At 52.1% G+C, this 21,655-nt stretch overlaps 1 protein-coding gene across 1 annotated transcript; it reads left to right on the top strand.

The window, feature by feature from the left end:
• Positions 1–8,702: 8,702 nt before the first annotated feature.
• Positions 8,703–21,356, top strand: DMKN (dermokine). The gene is made up of 19 exons (XM_070289292.1): positions 8,703–9,184; positions 9,453–9,644; positions 9,755–9,808; positions 10,079–10,123; positions 10,497–10,622; positions 11,295–11,330; positions 11,468–11,530; positions 11,723–11,761; positions 13,490–13,540; positions 13,670–13,717; positions 13,988–14,035; positions 16,200–16,256; positions 16,602–16,649; positions 18,395–18,442; positions 18,771–18,812; positions 19,138–19,209; positions 20,479–20,502; positions 20,611–20,658; positions 21,276–21,356. Exons 1-18 carry the CDS (start codon positions 8,783–8,785, stop codon positions 20,656–20,658), a joined length of 1,443 nt encoding a protein of 480 aa, XP_070145393.1. The 5' UTR covers positions 8,703–8,782; the 3' UTR covers positions 21,276–21,356.
• The last annotated feature ends 299 nt before the right edge of the window (positions 21,357–21,655 follow it).

The following is a 21,655-nucleotide window of genomic DNA, read 5'->3' as shown; positions in this document are numbered from 1 at the left end:
AGGTCTTTTGCTGTTATTTTTTTTTTACCTTTTAAAAAATGTTTCATTTTTGATTGCACTGGGTCTTTGTTGCTGCGAGTAGGCTCTCTCTCGTTGTGGACAGTGGTGGCTACTCTCTCATCACGGTGGGTGGGCTTCTCATCGCAGTGGCTTCTCTTGTTTCAGAGCACAGGCTCTAGGGCGTGCCAGCTTCCGGAGGTGCAGTTCATGGGTTCAGTAGTTGTGGCTCTCGGGCTCTAGGGCACCCCCTCAGTAGTTGCGGTGCATGAGCTTGGCTGCTCTGCAGCTTGTGGGACCTTCTCCAAGACCAGGGATCGAACCTGTATCCCCTGCATTGGCAGGCAGATTCTTATCCACTCTACCACCAGGGAAGTCCTCTTTTGCTGTTTAGCATCAGTAGGGAGGGGACTCAGTGAATAAGGAGAGAGGAAGGAGGCACACGTGTGAGGTCTTCTCTCCGGTGGGGCCACAAAGGGCTCAGGGGGAAGGCACAGTGAGGACAGGAGGGAGGCCTCTTTATGAGAGGAATGGTGACACACGAGGCCCCGCTTTCAGATCTGTGGATGGCTCAAAGCCTGGAGCGAAGATGCTAGCAACTACTATATACTGAGCATGCAGTAGGTTCCAGGTACCGTATGAAAGATACTCTACAACCATTGAAGCTTCCTACAACCCAAAGGATATGATCTACACTGTATAGATGAGGAAGGTGAGACTCCAAGGGGCCAGGCCACTTGCCTGGGGTAACCCGTGAGAAAGTAGCAGGCCTGTCTATTTCCAGAACCTGACCTTGCCCAGTTACCTATAAAGTCTGTAGAATACTCACCTAGCATGGGTGGAGTGCTGGGAGACCAGGTGCCTGTGGGCCACGTCCTTCCCCTCCAGGGGCCACCACTTCCTTCCATATAAAGAGGGGGGGCGGGTGTCTGCAAGAGAGGACTGCAAACATGGCTTCCAGCTCCAAAATTCCATCAACTGTGGGAGCAGAAATAGAGACAGTGTTTTTGCCCTTGGGGAATTTAGAGGCTTCCTGGGAAGGCTTCCCCAATGGCTCAGCAGGTAAAGAATCTGCCGGCAAAGCAGGAGACACAGGAGATGTGGGTTCGATCCCTGGGTTGGGAAGATCCCCTGGAGGAGGAAATAGCAACCCACTCCAGTATTCTTGGCTGGAGAATCCCATGGATGGAGGAGCCTGGCGGGCTACCGTCCATGGGGTCACAAACAGCTGGACATGAATGAGTGACTAAGCACAAAGCATAAACAGAATTTGAAAACAAACACAAAGTGATGTATCAATAAAGACTAAAGGACGCACCAGGGAGGGGAGGGGCCTGATAGGCACAGTGAAGGTAATGTTCTTGGCACTTCATATTCTCTGTGTTTTTCCTTGTTTGTAGAATACCACTATTTTATTTTCTTATTTATTTATTTTTTGCCTCGCTGCCTCCCCAACCACCGATAGAACCCAGGCCCCCAGCAGTGGAAGCTCGGAGTCCCAACCACTGGACCCCCAGGGAAGTCCCTACTTAAACAACATATGCTCCTTTTTCTCCCTGGCAATATCTTATTGCAAAAATGAAAGAATTTTACAGTGGATACCTGCATACTCACCACTTGGATTCCACCATGAACATACGACTATGCTTGCTTTATCACATTTCCACTGATACTTTTTCTTTTTTTTGCTATACAGTAGGTCCTTGTTGGTTATACATTTTAAATATAGCAGTGTATTCATGTTCATCCCAAACTCCTTAACTGTCCCTTCCCCTGATCCTTCTGCTCGGGTACTGATACATTTTCGATGCTTTTCAAAGTAAATCCCAGAGCTTTGTTTCTGGCATTTCAATAAACAGAAGCATTCATTCCTATTGGGTTGGCCAAAAAGTTCACTTGGTTTTAAGTAACAATAAAAGACATATTTTCCATTTTCACAAGACCTTTATTGAACAACTGTTCAGTAACCAAATGAACTTTTTGGCCAACTCAATACCACATGTTTCCTACACATGTGGGAACAGAGGGTCTACTCTATGTTGAACGTCCTTTCATCTGGTCTGGAAGAACCCCTTCCGGTCATTCTTTCAGAAAGTAAAAGCTTTCATTGATTCTATTTGCCCCCATTTTCATGCTAGGTTGGCTTGAATGGGGTTCCTGAAAGTGCCAAAGAGATATAGGATAATGCTGGGGGTCAGTCCTGGGAGGCTTCTGGAAGAGGAGGGTCTGAAGAGGCAGATCTGAAGGTTACAAGAGGCACGGCTCAGTCCTGCCTCGAGGCCTGGTGAGCTCTGCTTCCTCTGCCAGGGACGTTCGCCCTGCCTATCTGTCCTTTCCTGCCTCCCCGGTTTGAACAAAGGGCTATCTCTGCTCCCATAGTGCACTGATACTGGTCTTCAAGGCATTGTGACAAACTGTAATTATATACTTGTGTGTGTGTGTGTGCATGCTCAGTCACTTCAGTCGTGTCCAACGCTTTGTGACCAAATGGACTGTAGCCCACCAGGTTCCTCTGTCCATGGGATTCTCCAGGCAAGAATACTGGAGTGGGTTGCCATGCCCTCCTCCAGGGGATCTTCCCAACCCAGGGATCGAACCCACATTTTCTGCATTGCAGGCAGATTCTTTACCCACCGAGCCACCTGGGAAGCCTGCAATTATCTCCTTACCTGTTTCATATCCATTTCTCCTAGACGAACAGGTTCCTGAGGAGGGGTCGAGGCTGGGCGCAGGTGTCTGGCAACTAGTAGAGGGGAGGCTACTGGCTGGAGCAGACTCGGGATGTACAAGCAGGAAGCCCAAAGCTGGGCCAGACAGGCAGAGTTAGGCGAGGGAGTCAGAAAGAGAGGAGGCCAGTTGCCGAGGCTGCGGAAGAACAGGGAGAGGAGGCTGGGTGGGACCGTCACCGCCAGCATTTATTGGGTGTTCGCTCTAGACTAAGCATTTACAGACATGATTCAGTCACCCTCGTAAAATCCCCTGAGGCGGGTTCCACGATCACCCCCTTAGAGATGATGAAGCCAAGGCTCAGAGAAGGGAGAGAGTTGAGGCCACCCAGCTAGTAGGCAGTGATGGCTGCCTCCTCGACCCGAGCACTTTCCTGCTGGGCATCTCTGCTCGAGGGATGGCGGGCTTCCTTGTGACTCTGGGTTGGGGGAAGGGCTACTTCCTAATAAGTTCCCCATACCAAGTTGTTTCTTGTCGGGGGTGGGGGAGTGGGAAGCACTTTGCTTGTGGGATCTTAGTTCCCGGACCAGGGATTGAGCCTGTCACCCCCACAGTGGAAGTGGGGAGTCCTAACCACTGGGCTGCTAGGGTATTCCCCAAATAAGTCCTCTTTAAAAGTAAATTTCTGCCTTTGGCCCATTCAGGGGGTACCTGTGTGCCTGTGCATGAGTCTCAAAACTAAACAACTGCCAGGAAAGTATTCCAACAGCAGTGAAGTGTCTGAAACTAGCAAGAACATATTTCGAGTGTTCTTATGCGCCAGGCACCGTGCTAAGCTCTTTGCACGTGGTACCTTGTGTCATCCTTGTATCCACCCTTCTTGCAGTAAGTAATCAAGTCAGCATTTGAGCATGGGCTCCAGGACAGGATGAGTTGAGCCAGCAGCTGCCAGTCCGAGGCCCAGGACCCCAGAGAGGGGAGCAGAGACGCCACCGAGCCCTGAGCCCTTTGCCCTCTCCATTCTCGAGTCCAGCCTCCCCCCGAAGCCTCCTCCCTGGCCTATGTACACCTCAGAACCACCCCCACCCCAGTCTGTTGCTCATTTAAACATCTGAATCAGGTCACAACCTTCCTTGGTTCCCAGCCCTTGGCTGGTTCTACCTCATTAGCAGTCAAAGTTCTCACCACAGTCCCCAAAGTTCCACAATCTGGCCTAGTTGTGTCTGACTTGAATTGCTCGCATTTCCCCTCGGCACAAGCCACAGTGGTCCTCAAACAGAATAAGCGGGCTCCTGCCTCAGGGCCTTTGCCCTGTTTCCCTGCTTGGAATCCCCGGGCTCCAGAGATTCTCATGGCTCACTCTCACTTCTTTTCAGTCTTGGGTCACAGATCACATCTCAAAGAGCCCTTTCCTGACCACGCTATTTAAAACACTATGAGAGGGTTCCCTGGTTGTCCAGTGGTTAGGACTCTGTGCTTTCACTGCTGTGACCCAGGTTCAATCCCTGGTTGGGGAACTAAGATCCTGCCAGCCAGGAGGCACAGCCAAGAAAACAAAAAACCCCAAACTAAACAAACCCCAAACTCCTTCTTGTCTATTTCCTCCCCCCTTGTATGTTTCTTTTTTTTAATATAAATTTATTTTAATTGGAGGCTAATTACTTTACAATATTGTATTGGTTTTGCCATACATCAACATGAATCTGCCACAGGTGTACACGTGTTCCCCATCCTGAACCCCCCTCCCTCCTCCCCCCTGTACCATCCCTATGGGTCGTCCCAGTGCATCAGCCCCAAGCATCCAGTATCATGCATTGAACCTGGACTGGCGATTCATTTCATATATGATATTATACATGTTTCAATGCCATTCTCCCAAATCATCCCACCCTCGCCCTCTCCCACAGAGTCCAAAAGACTGTTCTATACATCTGTGTCTCTTTTGCTGTCTTGCATACAGGGTTATCATTACCATCTTTCTAAATTCCATATATATGCATTAGTATACTGTACTGATGTTTTTCTTTCTGGCTTACTTCACTCTGTATAATCAGCTCCAGTTTCATCCACCTCATTAGAACTGATTCAAATGTATTCTTTTTAATGGCTGAGTAATACTCCATTGTGTGTATGTACCACAGCTTTCTTATCCATTCATCTGCTGATGGACATCTAGGTTGCTTCCATGTCCTGGCTATTGTAAACAGTGCTGTGATGAACATTGGGGTACACGTGTCTCTTTCAATTCTGGTTTCCTCAATGTGTATGCCCAGCAGTGGGATTGCTGGGTCATAAGGCAGTTCTATTTGCAGTTTTTTAAGGAATCTCCACACTGTTCTCTGTAGTGGCTGTACTAGTTTGCATTCCCTCCAACAGTGTAAGAGGGTTCCCTTTTCTCTACACCCTCTCCAGCATTTATTGCTTATATATTTTTGGATTGCAGCCATTCTGACTGGCGATGGTACCTCATTGTGGTAACTCATTGTGGTTTTGATTTGCATTTCTCTGATAATGAGTGATGTTGAGCATCTTTTCATGTGTTTGTTAGCCATCTGTGTCTTCTTTGGAGAAATGTCTATTTAGTTCTTTGGCCCATTTTTTGGTGGCTTATTTTTCTGGAATTGAGCTGCAGGAGTTGCTTGTATATTTTTGAGATTAGTTGTTTGTCAGTTGCTTCATTTGCTATTATTTTCTCCCATTCTGAAGGCTGTCTTTTCACCTTGCTTATAGTTTCCTTTGTTGTGCAGAAGCTTTTAAGTTTAATTAGGTCCCATTTGTTTATCTTTGCTTTTATTTCCACTATCCTGAATAGCCAAAGCAATCTTGAGAAAGAAGAATGGAACTGGAGGAATCAACCTGCCTGACTTCAGGTTCTACTACAAAGCCACAGTCATCAAGACAGTATGGTACTGGCACAAAGACAGACATATAGATCAATGGAACAAAACAGAAGACCCAGAGATAAATCCACGCACCTATGGACACCTTATCTTTGACAAAGGAAGCAAGAATATACAATGGATTAAAGACAATCTCTTTGCCAAATGGTGCTGGGAAAACTGGTCAACCACTTGTAAAAGAATGAAACTAGAACACTTTCTAACACCATACACAAAAATAAACTCAAAATGGATTAAAGATCTAAATGTAAGACCAGAAACTATAAAACTCCTAGAAGAGAACATAGGCAAAACACACTCCGACATAAATCACAGCAGGATCCTCTGTATCTTTCTTTATAAGACTCTTCATCACCTGATATGTTCATTGTTCAATCTCCCCTTAGTGAACATGAGCTCCCCAAGGAGGGAGATTTTCATGATCTTGTTCCATGCTGTACTCCATGCCTAGAACAGGCATGACACAGAGTGAGCACTCAATAAGCACTTGTTGAATGAATGAAATAGTGAATTAGAGAGAAAAGCTGAAATTTGTGGATACTGTTATGCATACAAGAAGAGAAGAGGCACCGAGCTGTAGGAGAAAAGGCTGTTTGGAGTCAGACAGATTTAGGTCAGATTCTGACAGCTCCATTTTGCCATGATCTTGTATATGATTTTGTATGTGTGTTAAACAGCTCACGACCTCAGTTACCTCATCTGTAGAATGGGAATAATATCTATCTCTCAAGATTATAGTGAGGACTAAATGAGATCATTCATGTGAAAGCACCTAGTCTTCTGTTTATTAAATACACAACAGGTATTTAATACACAATAAGTATTTAATAAACATGCCTTCAGACTGATTTGAAGTGACCCCTCAGGTCCACAGATGTCTGAGGGCAGTATTTTTCCAGAAGCTATAAATGGGACTACTGGTGGCATGGGAGAATTTAGATGGCTTGTGAACATGGCTTTGAATAAGTCTGAATCAAAAAGTGAGAAACTTAACTGTTTTCTTAAAACGTTTAAGAAACTTTCTGATTAGGTGAAGAAGGAGACTCCATTTAAGTGCTTGTGGGCTCAGAACACCTTTCTCAGATGTGCTAAGCTTTTTTTTTTTTAAACAAACAGGATACAGGAACTGCCACCAGCTATAGTGTGATACAATTGCTTGCTTCTCACTTTGTTTTTTTTTTTTTTTTTGTACTTTCTATTTATGGGCTAGTGATCCTGGCTTTCTACTTAGAGTAGTGATATAAAGTATTCTCTTAAAATATACTTAAGAAGGTAAGCTGGCTCCAAGAAGGAGAGAGAAAGAAGAAGGAACAGGGCAGCTCTATGCCATGGTGAGGATGTCCCATGAGGGAAGTGTGGGAAGGAGCCTTGGAGTTGGCGAGCTTGTGTGCTACCTCCTGCCCCGAGGTCCTGTGCGGGTGGGGAGCAGTGAGTCCCGGGGGGTGTGGGGTGTCCATCACTAATGCCAGAGGCCTGAGATTTATGCTCTCTGTCCCGCACATGGCCCCAGAGCAAAACCCAAACCGATACTACCCAGAGGAGAATGAAGGTTCTGAAAACCAGAGGAGGGTCTCAGGCACCAAGAAGACGCTGGGAACCAGGCTCAGGAGCTAGCCAGCCGGGGCTGGGCTTTGCCACTACTGCACACTTACTATATCCTCTCTGAGCACCAAGGTCTCTGTCCTTAAATGCGGGTAATAATAAGACCGATTCTTCCAGGGCTGTCTGAGCCTTAAAGTGCTTAGTCCAGTGCTGGGCAAATAGAAAGCCGTGGATCAAGTGCAGATACAAAGATGATGACGACTACTATTGTATTACCATTGTCACTATTATTATCATTAAAGAGTCAGTGATGGAAAAATAGGGAAGTAGGAAGGAGCAGCGGAAGACAGGCAGTGTTTACATCGTGAGAGATGATGGATGTTACAAGTTGGGGTGCGGGTGCTGGGGTGGAGAGAGACTGACTGAGAGACATTGAGAAAGGCAGATGGAAACTGGCCCCTCCTAACTGGGCGATGAGTCCCAGAAACACAAGGCAGTGTCAAATGGGAAGACCTGGGGTTCATGGGAGTGGGAGAAGCAGCCACACTTGCTGAGCAGCGAGCCATGAGCCCTCTGGAGGATGCTCGAGCTCTGCATCCCGAGCTGGGCCCAGGGGAGAGGACCACTGTGTTAACCCCTCCTCCCTTGCCAGGGCTGCTCTGGCTCGTTGGGGAGCAGCTAGGGGTGGGGAGGGGTGAGCTGGTGTAGTCCCAGCCCTCACAGCAGGCTGTGAGCTCACACATGTGCCCCCTCCAGGCCTGGCAGACAGGATAGGTGCCTGGGTCAGGCCTGGTAAACAGGATAGGTGCCTGGGTCAGCTGCACCCTCCCTAGGTCTTTCCCTCCCACTCGTTCCCTGGGGCTGGCTCGCCCGCCCAGCTCCCCTGCTCCACACCCAGCTTTCTCAGCCCAGATGCTAACTGACATGCCCTGATGACCACTCAGGGTCGCCGCCACTTCCTTCCCTAACTGATGCCTGGGGTCCCAGGCTCTCTGTGGCTGGAAGGCATGGCAGTGTCAGGCTCTCACCTGTAGGTGGCAGTATAGGAGAGAGATGGTAGAGATGAAGGCTGGCGAAGGTCACCTGTGCCCATCATGGTGCCCCAGATCAGGCTGGCTTACACCTAGGATGGGTCCTGTTCCACTGGGCTCCTTACCCTCACTTCCTCTTTTGACGTCCTGTCTGATTCCTCCCTCCTAAGTCCCCTCCACCCCACCACCTAGCTCCCCAGATGCCCCCACCCCAACCCTGCGCCCCAAATTCCTGGGGTTGGGAAATCAGAACACTTTGGCACCGACCTCATCCCATTTCTTCCTCCCTCCCTGATGCACGGACTCCCTCTCTGTTTCGACACAGACACGAAGACTCACAATTACAGCTCATTACCCTATCGGGTGGTTGGATCTGAGTCACTGTGGGGAGGGACCCTGAACCACCCAGCCCTGCCACCTTCTCCCAAGCTACACTATAAGGAGTAGTGGCGTGGAGGAGGACTTTAGGAAGACAAGGGCATCTCGGGAGGGAGAGAGCAGGCTGCAGTCCCAGAGGGAGGGCGAACAAGAAGCCAGAAGGAAGGAGAGAAGGGAGAAGGGCCGGCAGACATCAGGGAAGCGACAGGGCCCGAAAAGGAACCTGGGTGGAAAGAAGACACTCAGGAGAGAGGAAGAGAGGCAGAGATGAAGCGAAAGGGGTCTCTGGCCTGCCTCCTGCTGTTCCTGCTCCTGGGCAGTGGAGAGGCTAGCCTGATGCAGAGCGGAGAGGCCGACTCTGCAGGAAAAGTTGGGGAAGCCATTGTACACGGGGTGGGAGAGGGGGTGGGAGAGGCCTTGGGAGAAGCCGCCATCCAAGGAATCGAGAAGGCCATTGGCCAAGGGACTGGAGAGAAAGCGAGCTTGGGAATCAGGGAGGCCAGGGACCCCCACTTGGGGGATGCTCTTGCCCACAAGCTTAAGGAAGCGAGCCACGCTCTTAAAAACACTGGGAGCGAGGCCGGCAGACAGGCTGAAAATATCATCGGACACGGAGTGGACCCTGCCCACAGCTCCTGGCAGGGAGCGCCCGGCAGCAACGGAGCTTGGGTGAGTGGCTGGAAGGCCGCTGTGGAAATGGGAGGCTATGGGCAGCTGGGCTGAGGATCCCGGGAAGTAGTTGAAAGGAGGGATGTCTCCTCATCGGTGGTGATCCTTCCACGTCAGGCCTCCCTCCTCCACTGCCCTGGGTCTCTCTCCACCTGCCTCCCCCCGTGCCCTGCTCTGGTTCCTTTCTCTCTGAGTTGCTCTGTCCGCTCTCTCCCACCCCAGAATGAGGAGGTCACACACACTCAGTGCAGCCATGTCCTTCTTGCAGGGAGCCAATGGGCAGCCTCCATCTGGACACCACGGCATCCCTGGCTCTCAGGGCAGCTCTGGAGGCCCAGGGGACACCCACGACCACGTGTTCTCTGGAGGCTCAGGTGGCAGCTTTGGAGCTAATGTTCAGGGAGGCTCCTGGGGCCAGGGAGGCCACAGAGGGCCATTCAACCCAGGGGCCAACTCTCAGGTAAAGTAACCATCAACTCTGATGCTTGCCCCCTCCCTCCCCTCAAGCCCACACACTTGGTGCCTCCCCATGTCCTTCCTGATCCCAAGCTCATCTCACCCTTCCCACAGGGAACTGCACCCCAACCTGGTTCAGTGAGAAGCAGCAGCAACGGAAATACGGAAGTAAGAGGAAGAGCCTGGAGAGGCAGAGGTGTCTGGATGCATGTGACAGAAACTGGGAGAGGCACAGCGGAGAGAAAGACAGGCAGGGGAGGGGTGGAAGGAAGATGCAGACTGGTTGGGGAGAGATAGGCGTGGGGATGAGGCTCAGAAGAGTGAGCTAGGTTTGGGGGAGAGAGGCACTGGGTCAGGAAGCCAAGCCAAGGATGCAGGAGAGCCTGGCCTGGGGGAACAGCTTCGCCTGGAACCCCATCCGTTCCCTTCCCTCCACAGTGCACCACCCCCTCTGGCTCAGGTGGAAGCTCTGGCAACTCTGGGGTAAGAGCACAGGGCAACCTGAAGCATTTTTGCCCCGGGAGGAGACAGAGAAACTCTACTCCTCTCAAACTGGGTGGGAAATACTCCTGAGGGAGGAGGGAGAGGGAGGAAAGCCTTCTCCCCTGGAGTTCTCATCTTTAGACCTCACTCTGGTCTCTTGGCTCAGACGGTAAAGAATCTGCCTGCAATGAGGGAGACTGGGGTTGGATCCCTGGGTGGGGAAGATCTCCTGGAGAAGGCAATGGCTATTCACTCCCGTCTTCTTGCCTGGAGAATCCCATGGACAGAGGAGCCTGGCGGGCTACAGTCCTTGGGGTCGCACCGAGTTGGACAGGACGCAAGTGACTGATGCTGGTCTCTTCCCACTCCTCAGGGAAGCAGCAGCAGTGGCTCCAGCAGTAATGGCGGCGGCAGCAATGGCGGCGCCGGCAGTAATGGGGGCGGCAGCAATGGTGGCGGCAGCAATGGTGGCGGCAGCAGCAGCTCCGGGTCCAGCTGGGTATGTTCTACTCTTTTGTTGAAGGCAGAGATGGGGCCCCTGGTGGTCTGTGCTGAGGACACTCACTCCAGGGTCTTCCTGAAAGCTGCCAGCCCCAGGGTAGCTGGCGTCAATGGAGTTGTCATCCCAGGCCCCCCAGCTCATGTTGCCCACCTTCCAGCCCCACCAGGCGGTGCCACTGACACGTGCACCTCTGATTCCAGAAGAGGTGCCCTGCCTACTGTGTTTACCCTCGCCCCTTGCCATCCACTTGGTGACGGGGGATGCTGTCCCCTGTCTAACCTCTGCTCCTGCAGGCATGTCTACTTGGTGAATCTGACCAGAGCTGGGGTGGTGGATGGAGCCAGAGAGGTGGGCCCCGGGAAACATGACACTTATTTGGGAAGCCCCCAGGAGGACGGGGACAGGACCACATGTGGAGACTTAAGGACACTTACAGAACTTCCGTGTAGATGCTAATAATAGTGTCCCTACACGAGGGATGAGACGGTCAGGAGGGGATAATGACCTGGGAGCTGGATGAGGGTGGAGCTCCGACCAGGGCGCCTGCAGAGAGGAGGCACAGCTGGCTTCCTTGGGGGTTCTGGGAAAGGTCTCAGGCAAGAACAAGCCAGGTGCTGTAAGCTGCCGTAACTTACTGCTCTCTGTACCACCCACTTTCCCTGCATCTAGGACACTAGAAATTATGATCATGGTGGCTCCTCCCAGGTAAGGATTCTAGGGGTCCCTTCCCCTCTCTAGGTTCCAGGAGAGGGTGAGGGGATGAGGACAATCCCTACTTCGGGAACTCTGGGACCTTCCAAGTCCTTTGAAGCCCCCACATGGACTCTTTCACTCCCTTGTAGGGATACAACCCCAACTCCTCCTCGGGGAGCAGAGTTGGAAGTGGTGGCAGAAACAAACCCGAGGTGAGTGTGAAGAGGCATGGAAGGTGGGCAACGGTGGAAGAGGACAGCTCCCTCAGTCCCCGCAGGGAACGGGGGCGGATGCTGATGGGGTGATGGACACAGACCAGCCTTGGGGTGCAAAGGCTGCAGTCTGCGGGGCTGGACTAGGTGTCTGGGTAGGGACTGAGAGTCTTCTCTTTGTCTCTCCCACAGTGTGACAACCCACATGTTTCCGGGGGATCTGGGAGTCAGGTGAGAGCCGAACCTGCAGTGACTGCAGTTCATCCCTGCAGTGGTGCCCCTCCTCAATGCAACTCTGCTCACTGCTCTCCTAATGCGAGCCTTCGTCCCAACCCTGTCTGTGGGGAATTTACAATCCAGGGGGAGGAAACCATGGGCATTTTCCTCAAAAGACTAATAAGCTCCCAAGTAATCATTAACTGTAGGTCCTTACATGCTCTATCTCACGTTAGACCACAGACTGGGGCTGTGAACAATGGAACGAAAACCAGTCCTTTTAGAAACAGGATTGTTTCAAATGTCCTATACCCGACCAGTGAACAGAATTCGGTGATGAGTTTTGAAACTGATTTTGAAAGCGTACTTTTCCCTCCTAGTTATCCTGGAAATCTGGCTCTCTGTCAGCACCTGCTGAGCTGACAGAGGAGGTGTTGCACTAAGGTCCACAGGCAGCGCCCAGAGGTCTTGTGAAAACGCAGATTCTGATTCAGTAGGACTGGGGTGCGGCTGAGACTCTGGTTTCCAACAAGCGTCCTGGCAAGGCTGCTAGCCTATGTGAGAGGACGAGGAGCACGCCCAGTGGGGAGGAGGGCACTACAGCGAGAAGGCTCTGTGAAGAGCTCCTCACACGTCAGGGACACTAACCTTTTCTGGGTAGGCAGGTTTTAAGAAACCTCCCAGTTTGTAATTCTATTTTTAGTTTTCTTTTTGCACACCAAAGTCTTAAATATGTAATGAGGTGGAAAAACAGACAAAAATAACAGAATAGTCAGTCAGTTCAGTTCAGTTGCTCAGTTGTGTCTGACTCTTTTCGACCCCATGGACTGAAGCATGCCAGGCCTCCCTGTCCATCACCAACTCCCAGAGTCCACTCAAACTCCTGCCCATCAAGTCAGTGATGCCATCCAACCATCACATCCTCTGTCATCAAGGGGATATTTATTTTATTTTATTTACTTTTTGGACTTGCCCCACAGTGTGTGGGACCTTACTTCCCCATGCATGTGTGCTAAGTTGCTTTAGTCATGTCCAACTCTTTTCAACTCTATGGACTGTAGCCCACCAGGCTCCTCTGCCCATGGGGATCCTCCAGGCAAGAATACTGGAGTGGGTTGCCATGCCGTCCTCCAGGGGATCTTCCCGACCCAGGGGTTGAACCCATGTCCTTTATGTCTCCTACATTGGCAAGCGGGTTCTTTACCACTAGCATCCCCTGGGAAACCCCTTAGTTCCCTGACCAGGGATCAAACCTGCACCCCCTGCATCAGTTACTGCAGAGCTTTCTGCATCGTAATCACACCAAGGTGGTTCAGGGTCCTGGCACTGGAGTCTAACACGGAGACACGAGCTGAGAAAAGCTGCTGGACTGCTCTCTGCTTCAGTTTCCTTCTGTAAAGCAGAGCCATCTCCACATGGGAAAGTGGTGGAAAGAGGCATAGTGCCCCATGCACAGTGGGACTACATGTTGGCTACTAGTGATGTTTGGGGAGCAAGGAATCGGGGGAAGAAAGAATATGGATTTGATTCAAAGGACTGGGTAGGGTTAGTCTGGAGAGCAAGCAGCAAGTCAGTCCAGGAAGGCTTTCTGGAGGTGGTGGCTCTTAGGTGCTGTGGAAAGAAATGGGGTGGATGGCTTGACAGAGAGCACACAGTACAAAGGCTGAGAAGAGAGAGGTGGTAGGCTGCATGCATGACAGGATGCTTGGAGCCTTGAACATCAGTCCCCTTTTCCCCACCCAGGGGCAGGGCTCTGGTGGAGAAGGCGAAGCTGTCAGTGGAATCAACACCTTGGTGAGTGAGAACATCCCTCCTCTTGGGTCAGGACCATGGTGTCAAGCACCCCTGCCTGCCCTCCCCACTCCTGCCTCCAGCCCACAGAGTGGGTTCTTACTCTCCTTCTGTTTCTCATTGGTCCCTTAGAACTCTCAGACATCTTCTGAGCCCTTCAACTTCGACACTTTCTGGAAGGTGAGTTCGGCAGGAGTGCTCTGCTCACTCTTCTTTAGAAACCAAACCTGTGTCTCTTGGTCCCACAGGTGGAAGTCTTTGGGCTATTGGGTTGGCCAAAATGTTCGTTCCAGTTTTTCCATACCATCTTTGGGAAAACCCGATCAAACTTCTGGCCAACCCAATATAATGATTGTCAGCAGTGGCCCTTGACCTCTCTTGTCCTGAGGCCCTGAGTCAATCACACTATGATCCAATTTGGCCAGTCTTCTTCTCTTTTTTTCCCTGCAGAATTTTAAATCCAAGCTGGGCTTCATTAACTGGGATGCCTTAAACAAGGTAAGGGCTGGAAGGCCACGTCATTCTGATCTTTTTAAGAGAGGGATGTAGAGAAGAAAGCTAAACTCTGGCTAGGTGAGCCAGGGAACAGTGATGATGGTCATTAAGAAGGCATTTCTGCCAGTCATTTAAAAAGAAAAGATAAAAACGAGGAGGAAGGACAGCAGAGACCTGAAAAGAGAGGGAGAATTTCAAAACAGCTGGGAGTGGGGGATAAGGAGGGAGCAGGTTTTTTCATGTCTCAACATGCAGACCTGAACAGTCCTGAACCTCAGTTTCCCTGGAGAGTAAGTAGGCCTAATCCCCAGGAACCAGGGAGGGAGCAGAGGCAGAGAGAGGCAGGGCATGGACTGAATCATTAGGGGGAGCTCAAGTTCACCTGAGGATTGATGCCAAGAAAGGGAAAAGGGAAGGAACACTCCAGGCATCAGTCTGGGCCCTGCACATACGTAATCTTAGGAGATGCTCAGAGCCCAGAACCCCCTTGTCTTTCTTCCCTGCATACCCCTTGCTCTCGCAGGGCAAGCCCTGGCCAGGCTGATCTGACACCAGAATAGCAGATGTATCTCCAGAGCAGAGAGGGTGGACTGGAATGGGGGGCGAGGGACAAATAAATGATTCAAATACCAAAGGCAGAAGCTGCAATCGGTGGTCCACTGATCCTTTTGTTTGATTCATTTTCAAAGAACAATACGGCAACACTGGGCTCCTCTTTCTATGGCCTGTGAGAGCCCAGAGCCAAGAAGCAGCTGCTTCTTGCCACTGGGGCTTGCTCTCCAGCGGTCAGACCCCCCCTGCCCATCCCAGTCCTTCTAACCACCTGATTGGAGAAACTAGAGTTCCTGACCCTTCAAGTTATAAGAATGCAGACTAGGATTTTTGCCCTCCAAAACTCATGGGGGAGGGAGATGGTCAGTGGGGAGACAGAGAGGCAGTCCCCCCTTCAGGAACATCACTCTCTGGGAATAAGATGGGGGCTGAAAGATGGGAGCTGCAGAAGCTCCCAGCTGCAGCAGAGTCTTGGCTTGGAGGGACAAAATGAACAAAACACTTTTCTATTTCATAGCTAATGGTCTCTGGTAAGGGCAAGACTCCTTGCCGTGGACCATGCTCAGGCCTGTGAGCATGGGCACTTAAGAATTTAATGGGAGAACCAGGGCATGCACAGATACTTCCCAGGGGGTCAAACGTTTTTGCACATCTAGGGGGCCAGTAAAGGGAGTGCTCACCGCCAGGCAGGATTCACGGGGGGTGGCTCCCCCAGGAGCAGATCTCCCAGGAAAGGGACAGGACACAGAGATGGGCGGAGAAGAGGAGGGAGAGATCCACCTTCTTCATGGTAGGGGGAGGGGCAATGAGGGAGCCAGGACTCGGTCAGATGAGGAGTGAGGACAGGGCCCACACATTCCTGGCAGGTATGGGGGTTTCCAAGCCCAAGAGCTGGACTTGACTGGATGACAGCCGTGGGCGCAAAGGTCCTGGTAGATTTCTGATGCCGAGGTCCCATCTACCCCTGCCTTGGTCCACTGCTCACCAAATCCCTAGTCCTTGAGCTCTCCCTTGGAACTTTTTTCTTTGCCCAGGACCAGAGGAGCTTTCGCACCCCGTGACTTCCAGACACGGAGCTACCAGATGGAGGGGAGCCCCGCCCCCCGACCCATTCTTTAAACACCACTATCTCCCTACTAACCTTAATGCTTGCTCCAGAATAAATCTCAGCTATCCCACACTCCTGGTCTCTGCTCCTTTCTTAACGTCTCCACTGTTGTTCTGGGGGATGGGGAGGGGATGGGGTGGTTGGAAGGGGGGACTTCAGCTCCACATCTCTGGGAGGTGGGCAGGTAGTAAGGTGGGAAGGTCCAGGGGGCAGGACCTGAGGTTGTGTTCTCTCTGAGGCTGGGGGCGGGGTGTGGAACTGGGCTAGAGAACAAAGCTGTCATGTGCTGTGGGGGTGACAGAGGGGCAGCTAGTGGCTCCAGAGACCTAGCCTCCCTCTCCCTGTCCCCCAAAACAGTATTCTGGTGTCCCTAGAGGTAGCAGCTCCCCCCAGACCTCAGTCACAGTGAATTCTGAAGGCTGAGGGAGGCAGGAGCAGGGGTTCAGGTGAGGGTGGGCTGGGGACAGGCGCCTTGCTCACCGGCTCGCTCCCCACTTCCATCCACAGGGCCAAGCCCCACCCCCCAGCACTCGTGCCCTCCTCTACTTCAGGCGGCTCTGGCAGGTAGGAGAACTCTCACTCTTTGAAGAAATGGGAATCCTGGTGATCCTGTCCCTCTTCCCTCCCTCCCTCAAGGCAGCTACCCCTCTGCTCCAGTCTACCTGTCGCAAAATTCTCCCTCTGCCCACTTCTGAGATGCATCATCTCCCCCAAGTCTTATCACCAGTACCATCAGCAATGTTAACACCCTCAGTCTCCTGGAGGATTATCCTCATCTAACCCCAAACTACACCCAGACACCAAAACCCGTTCTTGCACATCATCTTGAAACTTTCACAACAGGCTGCCACACTCCACCCTCTGAATCCTCTTTCCCTGTGGCCCATTCATCTTTCCTTCTTCCTCCAGGATTTCAAACACAACACTCCTTTCTTGAACTGGAAAGTCATTACTGAGGTAAGGGCCGTAGAACCCCTGGTTTTGGGGTCGGGACGCTCAGCTCTGGGGACACAGGGTTCAGGGGCCCTGGGCAGTGGCATGGAGATTCAGTTCTGCTTCCTCCCTGCTGAGGGAAGGCGCCTCCCTTGGTCCCCACTTTCTTCCCTGTGTGCGTGCCCAGCGGAGGTGGGGTGGGAGAGGGAAGCTGTGAGTCACAGAGAAGGGAGCCGGGTGGGAGGTCCTCCCGGGGATAAAAGCTGAAGTCGAGAGTCAAGGGCTCCACAGGCGAGAGATCATGAAGCCAGCCACTGTCTCATCTCTGCTGTTGCTCCTGCTGGGTGTGGCCTGGCTTGGGGGGAGCCTCAGCTGGGTGGGTACTGCAGGGGGAGCAGGGGGCGGGGGTCACGGGATGGGGGAGATGGAGGGGCCTGGGGCTGGGTTCAACTCTCAGGGCCAGAACGGGGTCACTCAGGAGGAAAGCTGAAGGGCAGCAGGAAGGTAGTATCTATGGGGGGAGGAGGAGGAGGGAGGGTCAAGGTCGCGTGCAGGCAGGTGCGGGGGTGAGGGGGTCTGGTTATTTGAGTTCTGGGAAGGACGGGCAGGACCTTAGCGTCCTGTTGAAGGCCACACTTGGGTTTTGTGGGGCTAGTGGCCTTCGGGAATCAGGACTCTTGGGCACTGAGGCCAGGGCCACCGGCTCCCTTGTCCACGTGGGCACGTGAGGCTGGACAGATGGGGACACGTTGTATTGATTTTTTGTAGAAGAAGCTAGGGCTTTCAACTCTTCACAACTAATTGAATTTACACATGCGGACCGAGCCAAAAATGCTTGTGGAGGCCTGTGTTCCTCCAGTTTGTGTCCATGTTTTTGGGGCTAGCAGTGGGGTTAGAAGTCAGTGACAGAAAGAACGAAAAAGAAATTAATGGCAGGTATGGATAAGGTGGAGTGTTAAGCCAGATTTGGGGAGAAGATCCTGAGCCTGAGAAAGAGACAGGCAAGATTTCCCCTTGCCTTGATCAGAGGAGGGGAGGTGGCCTGCGCATCTGCAGTGCTTCTTTTTAAAAAATATTTACTCATTTCCTTGGTTGTGCTGGGTCTTCATTGCAGCACGCAGCACCTTTGATCTTTGTTCTGGCATGGGGACCCTTAGTTGAGCCATGTGGGATCTTAGTTCCCTGATCAGGGATCGAAGCCGGGCCCCCTGCGTTGGGAGTGCAGAGTCTTAGCCACTGGACCACCAGGGAAGTCCCTGCAGTGCTTCTTAAGGGTCTGTCTGCTTTCCTGTATTTCTCCTTTCCCTCTCTCTCCTTTGACTTGGCCTCCCTGGGAACCAGCCGGGCCTTCCAAAGACCCTGTAAAGAAAAGCATTTGGGAAGAGAGATCACCAGGCCTGTGAGGGGAGCAGGGTGTGCTGCCGGCTGAAGATGGGTGGGGCTGACATGGGGGCTCCACCCTGGGAGCTTGTTACTCTGGCTCAGGCCAGCGCTGCAGGTGCCCAGGTGATGGTGGGGCTGCCAAACCTGTTCTCTCCTCCTCGCTGCCCACTGAGTGTGGCAACCTGTCCTCTATCTATCCGGGCCATCAGTTTCCTCCCAGCCCGCCGCCTTCACCATAGGCAGCACCTATCACGGACCCCGAGAAGGGTGGGTGGGTTGGGTGGGATGCTGGCCTCCAGAAGGAGGGCAGAACCTGGGTGGTGAGAGTCCGGCAAGGCCTGAAGGACTGCGAGGCCGCCCTTGTTCTGACTCCCCCTTCCTTCCAGGGTGAAGACGTGCCATCGCTTCAGAAGAGGGCAGGTGGGGCTGGCCAGGTGAGTCCCTCCCTCAGAATGCCCTAAAGGCCCATGGTCCCTTTCCGCCTGGCTGTTGTGCATGCTAAGTCACTTTTTGCGACCCTATGGACTGCAGCCCACCAGGCTCTTCTGTCCATGGGATTCTCCAGGCAGGAACACTGGAGTAGATTGATATGCCCTCCTTCAGGGGATCTTCCTGACCCAGAGATCGAACCCACCTCTCTTATGTCTCCTGCATTGGCAGGCAGGTTCTTTACCACTAGCGCCACCTGGGAAGTCCACCTGGCTCTTGGTCTGGCCAGTCTGAAATTCTCCCTCCTCACGCCCGGTTCTATCATTTTCTCAGCCTGGCACAGGATGGCAAGACACAGTAGCTGGGACTGCTAAGGTGAGCTAATTGCCACCTGACCACCTGATTCAGACTTCCCTTCTTTTCTTGGTCTCCTCTGCCCACCTCCTCAGTGACACCTGAGATGCTGGGAGAGGCAGAGAAGGACGAGGGAGGCCAGGCCATCTGGGCTGGGAGATGAAGTGAGGTGAAGGCGTGGGGTGTGGCTAAGGAGATTCTATAGAAGCAAACACATGACGTGAGGAGGGGAGGAGGCCGGGCCTTTGAGAAAGGTCCAGTCAGAGCCGGGGGGTGGGGGTAAAATGCCTTCATCCCTTCTCTCCTGTCCCCCTATCCACCCCCAACTCCCTGCTTCCTTCCACAGAACTACAATTACAACCAGCAGGGACCTCCTACAGCCCTTGGTGGGCAGTACCCAGTCAAGACCCCCGCTAAGGTAAGACTTGCAACTGCCCACCCACTCAGAAGAGTTTTCAGGGGAACTGTGACTGCGTCGCATGCCATGGAGAAAACTGGGATCCTCTCAATGAGGAACATCAGCTCAGTTCAGTTCAGTCGCTCAGTCATGTCTGACTCTCTGCGACCCCATGAATCGCAGCACGCCAGGCCTCCCTGTCCATTACCAACTCCTGGAGTCCACTCAGACTCACGTCCGTCGAGTCAGTGATGCCATTCAGCCATCTCATCCTCGGTCGTCCCCTTCTCCTCCTGCCCACAATCCCTCCCAGCATCAGAGTCTTTTCCAAAGAGTCAACTCTTCGCATGAGGTGGCCAAAGTACTGAAGTTTCAGCTTTAGCATCATTCCTTCCAAAGAAATCCCAGGGTTGATCTCCTTCAGAATGGACTGGTTGGATCTCCTTGCAGTCCAAGGGACTCTCCAGAGTCTTCTCCAACACCACAGTTCAAACGTATCAATTCTTCGGCGCTCAGCCTTCTTCACAGTCCAACTCTCACATCCATACATGATCACTGGAAAAACCATAACCTCTGCTTTTGAATATGCTATCTAGGTTGGTCATAAATTTTTCTTCCAAGGGGTAAGCGAAGCCTCCTCAAAAATCGCAGGACCCACAGCAAATATGCTCTCCATCTCTAACTGCTGACCTTTCTGGGGGAGAGAAGGCTGGCCCAGAAACTCTTGGGAAAATGAAGGCTTCTTTTCATAAAGGAAGTAACAGGAAAGAAAAGTGAGGATTTTGCTTTATTCAGGCTCAAAGAAACAATTTTATAAATTTAGTAAAGGAATATGCTAAATACTAATTCTACTGGTTAACAAACAAACGAACTGCCAGTATTTCCCTCCATTTCTCAGAATAATAAAGCCCCTGCCCTCGGGGAGAGGACTTCTCCTGAGAGCTCAGAGACTGCCTGCTGACTGAAAGCAGGTGAAACTGCAGTTGATACTCCAGTGGGTATCCACTTCGCTCATCCCCCGGGCAGGCAGAGGGAGACCTAACTTTCCTCTTCTCACTCCCCTTGATCAGTGCATGCTCAGGGACCACGTTCAGTATCATCTTGCGTAAAATGCACGCAGAATGAGAAATTGGCTGTGGCCGAAGGGCTGCCGTCAGACCAAAGGATCTCTGGGATGATTCTGGTCTGAACGTGCTGGGGCCATGGGCCCCTCCTGAGCCCTGAGGACATGGCTGATACAGAGCAGTCATGGAGACCCTCACCTCACCTCCTCTGATCTTCTCTTTACAGGGGGGAGTCACGGTTTCTTCCTCGGTAAGTTCTGGGCCAGAGAAAATCTGGCTCTCGACAGAAGGGGTTTGAGGCCAAAGGGTGCATGTGGGACGATGCGCTGTCCATTCAGACCGTCTCCTTGCCCTGCAGGCTTCCCGGACGCACCCTAGCCTGCTGCAGTGGGTGAAGTTTTGGTAGGTGAGTATCAGGAGCTGAGGCACAGTCACCTGGGGTAAGGGCTGGGTGCTGGGCATTCCCTTTGTTCTAGAAGAACATGCTAAAGATATTAAGGAGGAGGAGACACCCAAGTGTGGCGTGTGGAGAAAGACTCATAAGAAAATGACTGGGAACTGCCCTGGTGGTCCAGTGGTTAAGACCCTGAGCTTCCAATGCATGGGGTGTGGGTTCGATTCTTGGTTGGGGAACTAAGATTCCCGCATGGCTCGGCCAAAAAATGTTTTTAAAAATTAAAAAGAAGACTATACTTCAGTTAAAATAAATACTTAGAAGAATTTTTTTTAAGTGACCTAGAACAGTGGGAATGCACCCTCTGAGTGCTGCGTGGGGCCAGGCAGGGACAGGAACGCACACTAGATTAAGGAGCGGGACCAGGATAGGAATTGTGTGTGGAGGGGGGAGGGGGCTGTGGGAGGGGAAATACTTGTTTTAGGGAGGAGAGAGAGAGGAGACCGCGGGCGGCATGGGCAGGACACGAGGGCACTGTGGGCGCAGCAGCTGGGGGAGAGGAGAGAACGCCTGCTTTCAACAGATCTGGGGGTGGCTGGCGTTCTACTGTTTTCTCTTTTCTCTTCTAGACAAGCACTTCCGACCGCGACTGAGGGCCTGAGAAACGGGTCGTCAAGGGACCAGACTGTGCCCGGGCCCCAGCTCTTGGTCTGCGTGCCGACACCTGCCTTTTCTAGCTTGGGGTCCTGCCTGCCTGTCCCTTGTCTCCCCCATGCACGGTGGTGGTGTCTCTGTGGCCACCAGTCTCAGTGGGTACCCCAGCCGTTTCTTCACCAGCCCCATTTTGTGACCTGAAGTCACCGTGACAAAAATTCAGGAGGAGCGTCCAGCTTTAGTTTCTCTGTGGAAATAAAACGTGAATCTTGTATCCCTAAGACTTTGGCAGATTTTATTCTTTAATACTACACTGATGGTCTGGGTCAGGGAGGAGGGAAGACGGGTTTGGGGC

Source organism: Ovis canadensis, chromosome 14, assembly GCF_042477335.2.
Source record: "Ovis canadensis isolate MfBH-ARS-UI-01 breed Bighorn chromosome 14, ARS-UI_OviCan_v2, whole genome shotgun sequence".
NCBI classification, from domain to species: domain Eukaryota; kingdom Metazoa; phylum Chordata; class Mammalia; order Artiodactyla; family Bovidae; genus Ovis; species Ovis canadensis.
This window is presented reverse-complemented; position numbering and strand designations above follow the sequence as displayed.

Excerpts from the sequence above, each read along its gene's own strand:
- DMKN (XM_070289292.1), top strand. The coding sequence starts at position 8,783 with ATGAAGCGAAAGGGGTCTCTGGCCTGCCTCCTGCTGTTCCTGCTCCTG. Across the intron at positions 11,762-13,489 it reads CCGGGGGATCTGGGAGTCAG|GGGCAGGGCTCTGGTGGAGA; the intron begins GTGAGAGCCGAA and ends TTCCCCACCCAG. Across the intron at positions 20,503-20,610 it reads GAGTCACGGTTTCTTCCTCG|GCTTCCCGGACGCACCCTAG; the intron begins GTAAGTTCTGGG and ends CTTGCCCTGCAG.